This window comes from Centroberyx gerrardi, chromosome 1 (genome assembly GCF_048128805.1).
Source record: "Centroberyx gerrardi isolate f3 chromosome 1, fCenGer3.hap1.cur.20231027, whole genome shotgun sequence".
Classification (NCBI taxonomy): Eukaryota; Metazoa; Chordata; class Actinopteri; order Beryciformes; family Berycidae; genus Centroberyx; species Centroberyx gerrardi.
This window is the reverse complement of record NC_135997.1, coordinates 16,972,679-16,987,366: the sequence shown is the minus strand read 5'-3', so window position 1 is coordinate 16,987,366 and position 14,688 is coordinate 16,972,679. Positions and strand designations below refer to the sequence as shown.

At 41.8% G+C, this 14,688-nt stretch overlaps 1 protein-coding gene across 4 annotated transcripts in view; it reads left to right on the top strand.

The window, feature by feature from the left end:
* tcf12 (transcription factor 12) overlaps positions 1 to 14,688 on the top strand; it is a 92,455-nt gene that overhangs the window by 67,305 nt on the left and 10,462 nt on the right. For all 4 annotated transcript variants that reach the window (XM_078283005.1, XM_078283020.1, XM_078283010.1 and 1 more), the window contains 6 exons: positions 3,815 to 3,914; positions 4,701 to 4,840; positions 5,348 to 5,489; positions 5,673 to 5,743; positions 9,156 to 9,300; positions 14,409 to 14,482. In XM_078283005.1, coding sequence (XP_078139131.1) covers positions 3,815 to 3,914; positions 4,701 to 4,840; positions 5,348 to 5,489; positions 5,673 to 5,743; positions 9,156 to 9,300; positions 14,409 to 14,482 — 672 coding nt within the window. The remainder of the gene's footprint in view (positions 1 to 3,814; positions 3,915 to 4,700; positions 4,841 to 5,347; positions 5,490 to 5,672; positions 5,744 to 9,155; positions 9,301 to 14,408; positions 14,483 to 14,688) is intronic.

Below are 14,688 nucleotides of genomic sequence, written 5' to 3'. Positions count from 1 at the left end.
GGAATGTCATCAAATGATATCCACAGGTATTCAAAATAGAAAAAAGAGGCAACATGAGTGCTTCAAGGTAGGGCATGCCTCTTGTTGTCTTTTAGAGCAACAGGTTATACCATGCTCACTAAAGGTTGGCACGCATCATTGCCAGAAGCTAACCCTTGTTCTCTGTCTCCCCAATATGTATGTCCATCCGTGCGAGCAAGCATGCGTGCTCGAGTGCACATGCATAGTGTGTGTTTGCTGACCTGCTGTATACATGTGTACTACACATGTGCTGAGAGAGGATGTGGTTGCATCCATGCCAAAAGACAGCTTTTATGGCATCAAGGATGGATATTATTCTGCAAGGTGGCTGCTGTTCTGTTTTTGGAGAACTTGACTCCCAGCAGGCCGCTCTGCTGACAGAAGGTGCACTTGGGTAAAAAGCTTTAACTCCTTTGCAAACACAAAATAAAACTGTAAACCTGCTAGTTCTTTAATTACATGCCTCTGTCATCTCAGCCAACTGATTATGTGAAGTTGGGTACCCTAATGCATATTGATGTGGTTTGATGTTGTTTAGTGCGATGCTTGACAGTGGCTGATGGGATTGATGGTAGATTACAGAGGATATAATAGAATGGATTACAGGGAGTGTTCTGAAAAAAGTCAGAACAATATCTCTTCTCTTCCATTCTCCTCTCTGCTCTGCTTTTACATTCTATTCTAGTCTATTTTGGTGAGCTTAGGGTAAGCAGAGTGGGTAACAAATGATTAGATTTAGTAGGTTGGTCAGATATGAAGTTGAGGACCGAAAAGGTTTCCCAATCCACCCCCTGGTTGAATGTTTACTTGTTTCAAAGCTACATCTCTAAAGGTTTCATTATTTTATGATGTGAGAGCATTCGCTTGTTTGTGTCTTCCAGTTCCATGCGAGTGAATTGCACAAGAATTCAAATATTTGGGATTTTAAGGGCGGAATATGTTTATCTAAGGTGTTACCTTTCCTTACTAAAATCCCTCAAGTGCAATAAGATTTTAACCAGGGAAGCGTCCAGATTTTTTTTTTCCATTTCAGCCAGAGAAGTATGAAATGTTTGTCTGCAGCTCATAAAAATAATTTAGCATGTCAGCATTTTCCTTAAAACAGGCCCGATAATACCTAACCTAATTCACCAAAAAAGTCTTGCCGATGAAAGTTGTTCTTTGTGAGACTGCATGAAAATAATCAGCCTTGAAATATTTTCCTTAAAGCATTGGCTGGTATCATGCAGAAATGTTTAACATGCCCATCCAAGGAGGCTGAGCTGTAGTTTGAAGAGCCATTGTGTTTGTGCTGCATAAGTGTTTAGCCTTTGTAAGTGTGTAAGACTTGTACTTGAAAAGAAATGCCCCAGAGATATGGTTCGATTCCAAATAATGACATATGAGAACAGGACAAGCCATTACCAGTGTGGTTCAACCCTCTCTTTCAGCTTCTTGGCCATTAGCCTGATTTTTCCTCGGTTATTATTATTTTTTTAATCTCCTTTCCCTTCCTGTTATTATATGTTTTACTCTTACTGTAGGTTGACAGCCTGTGTTTTAACATAATATGATATTTTGATTGGTGTGGCATGAACATCAAAGGCAGGTGCTACAGGCTTCAGGATGTGGGGGAAGGAGGGAGGGAATCTTCACTTCTCCAAGCTGAGGCAGAGTGCAGTTAGGATGGAAAGCCAATGACTGAACCCAATGACTTTACTTGATACAGTATCTTTTATCTGAAGTAGGCTGTTATTTAGCAACAACTCAAAATGTCCATTGTCATTTTCTACCATATCAACCGTAAGCCATAATTATTTATAGATTAGCATCCTAAAAAGTTTGGGCCTCACTGTTTTTCTTAAACTCATGTTATAGATAATATGTGAGATATTTTTTTTTCAGTAATACATAGCTGTCAAGTATTTTTTTTTTCTGCAATATCTAGGATTTTTTTTTCTGGTGGACTGTTGATAGGGAAAGTAATGAGTCACCCTGATATATTTGGTGAAAATGTTACACAAAGCATCTTAAAAGGACCAATCCTAAACAGAGCTCTTCATACAAGGACACTATGCATACAAATGAACATTGGTCCAAGTTATATGAGAGGTTTGTTAATGTCTAATGTAAGTAAACAGTGGAGCTAAACAGGCCTGTGATTTGCAATGAGGTGTGAAAGATATGGTACAGGAGGGAATTTATTTTTATTAACAAACAACCACTGATGCTCAAACAACTGGTGTAGGCCTGTGTTGGCCTGGTGCTCCATCTGAGTGACAGCTTTTAATTAATGGCCTTGTAAAAGGAAACCCAGGCGGGCCCTCTCTTCCATAGGCCGGCGGAATGAGGCACCCAGTGTTTGGGATGGTTTATTAATGCTTTGACTGGTTAGCCCAGGGTAAAAAGGACAATTAGCATTATCCGCTGCCATATGCTGCCCATTGAGACTCAGACAGAGGCAAAAGACAAAAGCCCGGGCTCCTGTGTGAGGCTAACCTGGGATCACCGCAGAAGTACCATCAACCCTGGTCACATGTGTGAGCCAGAATACCCACGAGAGCACCACCCCTCCCAGAGTGCTTTAATTACACACCCAGACGACAACACGCTGGAGTGCTGCTCACTCAGCAAAACCCAACGGCCCTCAGTGTCAGTTAAGCTGACTGAGTTCTGCATTGATATTATGTTCACGTGTGCGTGCGTGTGTGTGCGAGTGATTGCATTGAATTGATATAGTTTGGTTGCACTGCATATTTCCCATCAGCGCTCTGTCATAAACTGACAAAACAACCTCAGCAAGTAAACAACCTTTCTGGCCATCATCACATCCACGGGCGTTAGAGACCAATCTTTGAAGTGCGAGCTGTCTCAATGCCAACATCTGAGTGTGATGTCGGGTCATTAACTGAGGAATTTATCTTGCAAGTGAACAGAGAATGGGCTGGAAACGGGCAGGTGGGATCTAGTTGGCAGGTCTGGCTCCGATTAGTGCTACATGCTGATGGGGAATAGTCCTGTCTGTGGGATAGAGAATTTGTTCAATCCTTCACTCCCTTCTTCTCTCCTCTGCGCTCTGTCTTTCCCTCTCACCCTCTCTCCCTCCATCTGGAGTGGATGAAGTCAGAGACCACATCACTGGTGTTTGGCCTCCAGTCCCTTTGATCCTCCCGCCTAGTTTGGCACACACACAGCTGTACAACAGCATGCCCATTGTGCTTCTCCTTTCACTCTGCCGCCAGCTTGCAGGTACAAATATAAAGAAAGCAAAGCGGCCTCCTATTTGATTTCTCTCTGGGCATGCTGTAATTTGCCAGGCATTTATTGTACGCATGTGAGCGGGTGTCATTATACTTCCATTAGAAGTTGAAATGATCTGAAATGCAAATACCCCCGATAATCCACTCCTCCCTCCATGAGCTTGGTTGGTTTGTGTCATTAAAGTGTGTGTATGTGCGTGTGTTGTGTGTGTTTTTGGGGCTGTATGTAAATGTGTGTGTTTTTGTGTCTTGTGTATGTGTGTGTGAGATGACATGCTTTTATGTGCCCATATTTGTTTGCGTAATCCTGATTGTACATTGCATTTGTGTTTAAAGTGTCTACTTCACAGCAGTTAAGATGCGAGAGCTGACAGATTAAACTAGATTTTATAGGCTTCAGCATCAATTTACTTGAGAATATGATGTGGTAGAGAAATGCCTCTTCGCCGTGCACAACCGTCTGAAAGAATACTCACTTGGATAGATCCCAGAATGCTTCAGTGTCTGGCGGACCATATGCTGTCTCGCTAATAATGTTTATTTTCTTACGGCAGGTGTACGCACCATCTCCGAACTCGGAAGACTTCAACAGAGATTCACCTTCTTACTCCTCTCCTAAGCCCTCCAGCAGTATGTTTGCAAGCACTTTCTTTGGTGAGTAAGTTCAGATGCAAGTTTGCCCGACCGCTCTGACTGTTTTGGATTCGCTTGAGAAAGTATTATCTGGCGCTGCAGTTAAATAGGATTGGGAATCACCAGAGAGCTTGGACTACCATATAATCAGTTTTTTTTTCAAAACTGAGAAATTTCTATTTTCTGTTTGTTTTGTTTTGGGTCAGTAAAAAGTCATGAATCATTGACTAGATGAAATGTAAGTCCATCTAGACTTTCAAGCTGTTTTTCAATGACCACTTGTTCTGTATTCTGCATCATGATTTGGTCTTTCAAAAATTGCCCACAAATATGAACAAAATATATTCTTGGCATCAGTTTACTGACTTAATATTTGTGGCAAATAATGCTCAATTTTATCAGTCCTGAAACCACAATGAAATGCTATACCATTTTACATTGATGTTACCAGACAGATTCAATTGTTCCAGCAGCGTTTAGCAATGTTACGGCTGTGTGCAGTCTGTATTTCTGTGTGGAGTCTGAGTCCCGGATCAAGACAGAATAGCAGACCTCTCCGTTACCCTTAGCGTAGTGTTATCTCAGCTGTGTTCAGGACAACGATCATATTTCAGTCCCAAAAACAAAAAAAAGTACTCCTCGGATGACTCCGAGATAAGGGCAGAGAGGGAGGTTAGCTGAGGTTGGCAGTCGAGACTAAACTACATGTTCTGGATTGCTTTGTGTGGCATTGAATTATGACTTTATTTATTTTATGTAACTTCTCCAGAACTGATCTCTGACGAACTGATCTCTGTTTACAATTAGATGGGACCCACAATTCCTCCGACCCGTGGAACTCGTCCAATGGGATCAGTCAGCCCAGCTATGGTGGAATGCTGGGAGGATCTTCATCTCACATGCCACAGTCAGGAAACTACAGCAACCTGCACTCACACGACCGCCTGGTAAGCAGCTCAGCCGGTGATACCAAAGCAATAGAAAAAAAGAATTAAAATCAAAGTTTAATCCTAATTCTATTCTGCCAGCACACTAGAGATGTCTAATGTGTAGTCAGCACGTAGATCTTCTTTAGCCCTGCCCTCCAACACACACACAGCACAGAGCGGGTGTGCGCTTCTTATGTTGCTGCCTGGTTATTATCAGTGAAGGCACCGCTGACCCTCTGTGTATCAGTGTTTGATCTGCTCTCGTCTACCTGCCTGCCGCAACCGACTGGGCATCACAGGGAGCCTGCAGATGCTGCCTGCCCAAAACCCTCTCTCTGTCGCTGTTCCACTTTGTAATAACCTTTCCTTCATCATGGGCTGGGAAATGGAAGAGTCTCTCACAATGTCAAAGGCGAAACCCTTGTACATTTAATTCAGAGGATAAATGAGAACATCGCTAACGAAGCCCCTTCTTTCTCACACACATACATACACATTTGTGACTTCAAAATCTGTTTCTTTCAGAATTACCCCGCACACTCAGTCTCTCCGGACATCAATGCCAGTCTTCCTCCCATGTCCAGCTTCCATCGAAGCAACGCCAGCACTTCACCATTCGTCACCGGAGCGCACACCCCGTCCGTCAACGCCGCCGATGGGGTCATGGGTACGTTCTCATGTTGACAGTCAGCTACCTGCTCAGAGAGTATCGATTAATCGTAATCAGTGCTGAACGTCCAGTCTTTAAAGGCAGCGGGCCGGGCGGTTGGACAGCTGCTTTGTGCACCGAGACTGCTCTTCATTTGTCTGAGTTTGCTGCTACAAAGAACCCCTCTCTCTGTTTTTTTAGCTGCTCCAAATCGGGGGAACGCCACTGGAAGCTCGCAGACTGGAGATGCACTGGGCAAGGCTTTAGCCTCGGTGAGTTACATCCCGACATTCAACTGGGAATTCAATCCGTCTCACCATACATTCCTGATGGAAGTGAATTAAAGGAGATTTGGATTAAAAAAAAAAACAGTTGGCATCTACTGTGGCTGTTGATGTAAAATTCATTCACTATCTAAAATTGCACTCTTTCCCTGGTAGCATCAGTGTGACTTAAGTGTTTGCTACACAGAAATCTTTCTCTATCCACTCTAGTCTCCTCTCAGGGTGTGAACCCCATGTCTAGCTTCTATGCACTCGTAAGCTCAAATGCATTTTGATTTCTCTGCAAATCGAGATAGTGCATTAGAATAATGGCCCACTTCTGCCTCTAAAGAAGGTGACCTCAGTGGTCATGCTGGGAATTAAGTGCTATACTGAATGCTGATTAAAAAAAGCCCAGAGGATATGTTTGTAGTTGTTTTTGGGCCTAAGCCTGGATAATTGTGGGCTTAAACTAAGAGTATTCAAGAAAGGGAATTGTACATTAAAAATACTCTTAAAGCCAATGGATTACACTCTAGTTTGGAAAATCAACCCTTGATATCTGTGACATCTTGTAATGCATCTCTCTGAGTGTTTAACTTGCTCTGGCTCACAAAGTTTCATAGGAGCAAGAAGTTACACACACATGGATGGATAGCTAGAATTTCAGTCTCGATTCTGTACAAGTATGCCCTGAAGCTCTCTATTGTATGATAATTAGAGTAAAAAAAAAAGCAGTATTTAATAATCCGCTGTCAGATGGCCACAAGGATCACAGCACATTGTCTAATCTGGGTACGAGAATTGTCTCTCCCTCCTGTAAGCTTTAACTAGCACAGTATGGATGAGAAGAAGCATTCACTCTTTGATTTTCACTCTTTGGGTAGATTTGCCAGCTGAATGAAAATGTATATTTGATAGAGAAACCATCCACTGGTTTAACATTTAACCTTGAACTTCATACTAGTTGAATACTTGAAGTTTATGCTGTTTTAAGACTGTGACATGGAAGTAGACAAGGAACACAGTATGGAGGCTCGGGGCTCAGACACTGGGAACTTGGGGGTCTTTGAATTGAGAACAAAAATGTCAGTATCTCGAATCATATAGAACTGTAGAAAGCTCACTTATCTAGAAGTTAGAGTAGCTTGATGGGCATTCCTTATCTTACCTCTGCAGTTCCCTTCACAGCTCCCTACTGTCTGATTGGAATAAAGTCTTTTCTCAGGACTGCATTTGTATGTCTGTCTTTCCATATGCCAGATTAGGCCTTCATCTTACATTCTTTTACATTCTCTTTTATTATTTCAACATAATGTTATTAAATAGTGTTTAACATGCTACACACTCTGGTACTTGATATGGCAAGAATCTCAAAAAAATTGTCTAGCAAACTGAAGTCCAATAAGACACTTTTTCTTAAAAAAAAATTAATTGTAGCGCAAACTGATGCATAAAAGTGTAATGGGTTTACATTTGAGAGGTAGACTGCTTACTGGTGTAAACCCAAAATATAAAAATGGGGGGATGATAATCACAAATTAAGTCTTTTTATATTTGCAGACTCAATTCTATTAGCATGACAAAGCTGGAGTGAAATGGACACGGTTGGGCTGGGCGGCTGGAGGGGGGGTGGGGGGTGCGGGGCGGGGGGGGGGGCACAGGGGAGTTTATAACTGCTGTGGCTCAACTCCACGGGCCGCCCTTTGTAGGGCTTTTGTTCTCCGCCCTTTTAAATTGGCCGTGCTTATTGGCCCCATGCCACCTGCGGGAGCGTAACTGATGATGAGGCGGAGCTTCATTTATTCCAGTAAAATGAGACGTGTTCCACTTTGAATACGGCGCCAGTAGCCAATGAGGGAAAAGAATAGAAAGTCATATATTGTTGGGTCAGAAGTCACGGTTATAAACGGCTTGCTTTTGAGAAACGAAAGAAATATTTGGAGATTTGTTTTGAGTCTTATTGGTTTCCGACACACTTGTGATCACACTATTAATCCTCCTTAGTTTTCAGCTGAATTGAGTGTCTGAGAGTAAAAATGCTGAGCAGAGAGAAACACTATGGTCTGAGAGTGTAGAAAAGCATGAATAGCCATTCCATCCGTCCCTTTAGAGAACAGCCATCCCTCCTACACACTCAGTGAAACACTACAACCAAACCTCTAGCCTGAATCTCCAAGTTGATTGAAACACTAAAGCCCAGAGATCAAGATTGAATAAGGAGATTATTGATAATGAGTGCATTCTATCATCCCCACAGAAGTCAAATGGTTTCCTGCAAGCTCAATTTGATCTTAACTTGGAAGAGAAATCTCTGTGGATCGGCTGTTTTTTTCTCTGCTAATTAGTCAGGATCCACCCCTAATACCCTGGGTTCTCTGAGACATGTTCCATTATGGCACAATATCCTCTTATTAAAGGGGAAAAATCAGGGACGTGTTTGTGCTTTAATCCAGCATTTGTTTAAACAAATGAAATCCCTGTGGAAGTTTTGAAGACATAATCTCCCCATTCCCTGCTCTTGTGATTGACATGTCATCCTAAAACTCAACGACCTCAGTGTAACCTTTCAGGGGATGCACTGAAAGGTTACACTTTCTCTGAATTGTCCATTATTTGGTTAGGAAAGATGAACTAAATGAAACTATTTTGTGGCATCATGCAGCAAACCAAGACATTTTCTGCACTAGCCTTTTTTGGCAAGAATTCAGAGACACAGTAAAACGTTCCTCTTTTGAAATACAGTTTTTTAATGTTCAGTTTCAATACTGATTTTCAATACTGAGTTTCAATGGAAGCCCTGAGAGGCAGGAGAAAACCTGACTTACCGAAACTGTAAAACTGTAAAAACAGATTCAAATGTCAAGATTCAATTTCATTGATCACACACAAATTCAGAACACAATTCGGATTCGGTTGTCTGGTGGCACAAATCTCACCCCATAATTCTACGATATCTCAGGCAAACTGGAATCCAGTCAGACAGTTTATCAGATGGTTGTATAGCAGTCACTGTTTTGTCAGCTGTATTACATTTTTGTACATTCTCTTTGTTGCAGCTAGCCAGAGAAGTGTGTGAAAAAACAGACTGACTAGATGATGGGAGTAGATACAGTGCAAGATAAAAGTACAGTATATCAAAGTGAATATTGTGTATGGTTCAACTGTTAGAGGGTCATATGTACACCCTGAACATTTTTATAGCATCCCTGGTAGTAAAATCCTCATAATTGATGAGCCAGTTTTGGCTGGAAGATGGTAACGCAGCTATAAAAAGTATGGAGAAACAGCCACCTGTATTTTCTTTTTTTTTTATATATAGGGTTGCTTGTGGTGCCTTAATGATGAATCTCTCTCTCTCTCTCTCTCTCTCTCCCCCCTATCTCTCCATCCACCTTTCTGTTCCTCTCTGTTCCCATAGATTTACTCACCTGACCACACTAGCAGTAGTTTTCCATCCAACCCGTCGACACCTGTGGGCTCTCCTTCGCCCCTGACCGCCACAGCAGGTGCTGCCTCAGCAGGTACAGTGGTGACTGCTGCCGGCACCCCGTCTGGAAGGGCAGGTACAGCATCAATCTCTGGATTTTAAAACTTACACACACCTCATACACCCACGCCGGATACCTGGTTGTAGAGTGGAACATGCACTTGGAACATGCTTATTTTTATAGGCAGAGGGCCAGTGGCACAGACACGTATCAGATTGTGTCAGGAGTAGGCTTTGACCTGGAATAGCTAAGATAATTAAGAAGCTTTCATGAACATGACTTTAATTTAATTTAATTACTTCAAGACTATGTAGTGCATTAGTTGGATTAATCAAAGACTAAGCAGTGAATGAGTGAGTGAAGTATGGAAAGTTTCCTTAAAACTTAATTTATTACCAGTTTTAGTCATGGAGTAGCTCATCTCCACAGAATTAAATTGGTTAAATCCAGACTATGCTTAATCTCAGACATGTCAGTTAGCACCATTTTTAAGTGAATCCATTCTAAAGGCCACTTTAGTTTAGTCTAGGATTAGACTTTATGCATATCCATTCAAACAGCCCTATCAGTGCCATTACTAGGTAAAGCTTATCTAAGAGTTTTAACAAGTACTTGAAATTCTTAAAAATGCCAGAATTGTGATTGAGCGGAGAGTAGTAGTGCTAGAGGCATAAATTCAGCGTATCAGCTTTATTCTGACCCAGAAAATACACCGTAGAATATACCTGAGGTGCTGGTACAGTGTCCACAACATGGGCCTGTTTTCATGGTCGGTAGAGCTGCTCCAGATAGTCTCCTGGTGACATCACAGATTAGTCTTGGCTCTTGGGTTTCTCGCTCAGACTTGTTCATGATCATAAATCTAGACTGAACTGACAAATGCTCTTGGAATAACATTTAAGTTTTGCCTTAGATTGGATTTTTGCTTTAAAAGTGACAGAAACAAAAGTTTAATGACAACCACTGGAGGGACAATGTAAATGAAATTGACTGGAGCTGTGGCCTGTGGGGTGCTTGAGTTTTTTGACAGTTAACTTTGAAAGTGTCTTTATGGCTGATAACACACATTGCCTCATGGCAACTGTTGGTGCGGTCCAGACAGAAGAGGCCCTACTTTGTGATAAGACATCAAGTTGTTGAAAAGATTTGAGGGAGTAGCGTTGATATTACATAATCCTGTTTTTACAGACAAGTGCTCAATAGTTTGCATTTTTGGACAGACAACCCTCCTTATGAGTTTTATATGTTTGGCGTGACAGATGCAGTGAAGAAAGACAGGAAAGCAGTGAACAATGCATATCCATACAGTTGAGAGAACATGTTAGTTGCCACCAGAACACCTGAGGAAGTTTCCGTTTCTGACATATCGAGGTTTCAAGGACAGTAAAAGAGCTACGTGAGAGAAGAATATGGAAGTTGCCAAACATGTTGACAGAAGCTGGGGAGAAATGGAGCGCGAGTGCGGGGGGAGAGAGTGAGGGAAAGCCCAGCGTGTTGTTTTAGCGGGCAGTTGTGTCATGTGTGGTAATGTAGTGGCGACAGCTGTCTGTGCGTATGCCCCCCTCATCCTCAGCTGTTGCCCTGGCCCATGGACAGCTGTTACCCCCCCCACAGACCGGGCTGCAAAAGGCCTCATTTATCTGCCAGTGGGGTGGAGGGGTGGGGGTGGCTGTGACTCAGCTGATGAGGAAGACGATGACGGCCTCACACGGGGAGATCCCCTCTCTCCACCTATTTACAGTAACTCTCAGCCAGGCTTGATAGCAGCAGGCCACACCGGACAGGAGAACAGCAGAATTGCTCAGACCATTTATAGGCTGGGTTGTCATTTCATATATCCAGAAATTGAAATAGATATTACTATGTGTGCTGTTAAATATATTAGTACTTCTCATCGATCTCTGTTAAGTTTTTACAATAGAAAAATCTCCATTTGTTCATATACAAGTTCACTTGAAAGGATATTCTTTCACCAGTTGTTTGTGTTTTGTGATCTATTTCACAATTACGCATCTGGAGTTTGAAAAAGGACTATTCTTTGAAATTGGCACAAAAATTTGGCATCCTGTTGATGCTAACCACAAAATCCATTCATCATTAGGATTACACCAATGCACAGCACATTACTCAAGGCTGGTTTGTTCAATTAGCCCTCTCTGGTGCACGTGGGGACCAGAGCCCCAGGCTAATTTTTCATAGCAGCCAGCCAGTGGAGGCTTATGAGGAGTTCCTGTCTGATTCACGCCTGGGAGAAAGCTGAGGCAGAACAGAGGCTTTCTCATTTCCTCTTCCAAAGTAACTTTTAATAGCTTGTTAATTAAAGTCTGCTTTTTCTAAGGCTGTGTGTGTAAAGAAACATGAAAACTCAAGTATAGAAGAGTGTGGCAGTGTAGAGAGACATTCTTCGGGATGAATATGTGGAAAGTCCTTTTCTAAACAGTTCCCAGAGCTCAAGGGAGATGTAATCCTTGTGTTTGTTAGAAACATACAATTTGCTAACATTAGGTTCCTGCTCTCTCTCTCACTCTTGTCTTGCTGTCTTTGAAATACTGAAATATCCTTTTAGGGGAGATGTTAGAGAAAAGAGTCCCACAGTCAGTGTTCTCAAAATGCATCCCCGAACGCTACTAAAAATAAATATCCTAATTGCTAAGATGCTGTTTACTAGGTTTACATACTTGCTTAGCTTAGTGGTCTGTTGAAAGGTTGAGATGTACAGACACTCTAAAACTGTGATAGTCTTCAAAGGAATTCCTGGTGTTTTCTTGTTTAACACTAGCTAGACGCATGTTTGTAAGATAATATATTTAAGCTATCATGTTGTTTGTTATAAAATGAAATCAGTAAGTAAAACCTCTTTTGAAAACCGAGGTGTTACATTCAGTGGTTTGGTATGTGTTTGATCTGACCAAGTAGGCCTTGATATTTATGAATAATTCTCAGTAAATGGCATTACGAGTAAGAATGCCACATCAGTCTCTTCACAGATGGGACTCAGAATTTCATCTTGCCCTTTGTAGCTTTTTAAGTTACTCATGGAAATAACAATGAGGAAAATCTTTTCTCCCAGGCAACTCCAGTATAAATGATTCCCTATGCCTGGTCTACATTTTTTGTTTGGCTTGCTACTCCTGTGTGCAATGGAGAACCGTACCGACAATGAGTTTTAAGAATTGGCCTAAATGATAAAGAGATAGCCAAAACAAAGTCCCCATCTGCAGCTTGTGCTCCGGTGGACTCCATTTACCAGGATGTAGGCTGGGTTTGGCCTCCTTCCACCATAATAGACAGCAGACAGCGCTGAGCTGGAAAGGTCCACAAACACCACCTCATGTAAATAACCTGGAAGGGTTCATTATTGTCAAAGTCCATTAAGGATATTTGATTGTATAACGCATTACCTCCTGTTGCACATTGTTTGTTTGGCAGGAGTGTGCTTCAGAAAAAGGAAAGACGAAATGGATTGGAATTGGAAATGTGATGAGCAGATGTGGATTCCTTTTCTCTCACACTAATTTACACCAGATCAAATCAAGATGATTTACTTTTCTATATACTACACAGAGCTGTAAATTAAGTTTTTGGCTCACACAAAAGCTTAAAAATCCACTCAGAACCTCTGCCAACCAAAGGTAAATTATAACCACTAGTATTTAGTGTAAAGCTGCTTGAATTTCTCCATATTTAGGCCTGCACAGGCACACTGTTCTAACACTCATAAAAACAATTAGGCCTCACAATCCCCATTGGCAAATTCCATTTTATACAGTAGACCTTTACAGTTGTGGGACTTTTTACAGCTGTTCCCTTGAAGTTATCACTTTATGATAACAAAACTATACCCTCTAATGCTGCTCAAACTGACCCCTGATTGTATAGGCCTACCATTCCTTGTGGATGTGTGATACATTTCCAAACTTCAACACCAAAAATCATTGACAAGTGTTCAGAAATTAGAGAATAGCCAAGAGAGTATTCAGTATTCAGCTGAGGCCCACAGCGGTTTGCAGTTTTCTCAGTGTAGAAGGTTCTCTAACTACATTCAGTCATGACAGAGCCAGCAGGGATTGGCCATTGATGTTGATGGGAAGCAGACTCATCATCTTAATTATTCATAGGAAAAATACAAAGTTAAATGAAATACAACTGTCTATTTTTGTTCAAAGATGTGTTGAGTTTTCCTACAAATTATTTTTCTCTGGAAATGATTTGAAAAGATGAGTAATCAAAGTGGCTGTTAAAATTGAAAGGATAATCCCTCACTTCCAATTTTTACTGTAATTTAACAGATGGTAGCTGTTAATTTCAAATCCTGCAGTGCCAGAGTGTATTTTTATATGATGATTGAAATTATTTAAACACACTTTGATGCCTTAAGCTTTAGATCAGATTCATCATACTGTTGATTATCAATGATATCCACTCTTGGATATGAAATGGGTTTGACCTTAATTAATCAAGGTATAAATTTGATCTGTTCAACATCTGTTTGGACTTTTATAATGCTCTGTTGAATTTTGGAGAGGAAGTCAACATAGATTGATTCTTTGTGTCTCTTTTGGCCTAGATGATTTGGCAAGTGTGGAAGGCTGTTGGACTCATGTTATGCTAAAACTCTGCTTGGTATGTGATTGACTGCCTGGGATGCCGGTATCACATTAATCTAATCAGATGAGGTTCAGATCTGTTGATCAGGACGGCCACCTGTTTAACCGCACTGCATTTTTGATCACTCTGATGTATTACAGAGCCTCAAAGTGTGCAGGAAGAAGGAAGTGTCAAGGATAGCCAGCGTCAAAAACCAGCTCTTATCAGTGCTCATATTGTTCCCCGGCCTTTCTTAGCTATGAGCTCATTAATGAGCGGATGTAGAGTACGTCCCAGGGTGGAAGTGGGCGTTCGACTATTCCTCCACTGGCTCATGTGTCAGGATGCGGTCCAGTCATCAGGAAGTGATGCAGTTGAGCCTTAAAGATAAAAATACCTCAAATAGAGCAACAAGAAACCAGAAAATCAGGATGTCAGTGCGTTATGACTGCGTGTTATGCTGTGTGTCAGGTAGCCTTTGTGTCAGTGTACCCAGTGGAGCAGGGTAAAGCTCTCAGCCATGTTGTTATGAAAGTGAATCAGCTGTGTTACATTGCTAACGGTGATTGCCCCCCTCTCTCTCTCTCTCTCATCAGGTACTAACCAGTGGCCTCGTGCTGGTGGACAGACCCCCTCCTCCCCAAATTACGAGAACTCCCTTCACTCACTGGTAAGCCTCACTCTTCCAATACACACACACTCTTTCATGGATGCTTACTGTAGATAGGTTACCCATGGACGGCAGAGCTTGCATTACAGGGAGATTCCTGTCTGACAAATGTTGTTGAGAAAGGTGGGGGCAGAGGGATACCAAAACTGAACAATACCTGTCCCTTGGGGTGTGCCCAGCCATCTGTCCTCCACTCTGCGGGCCAG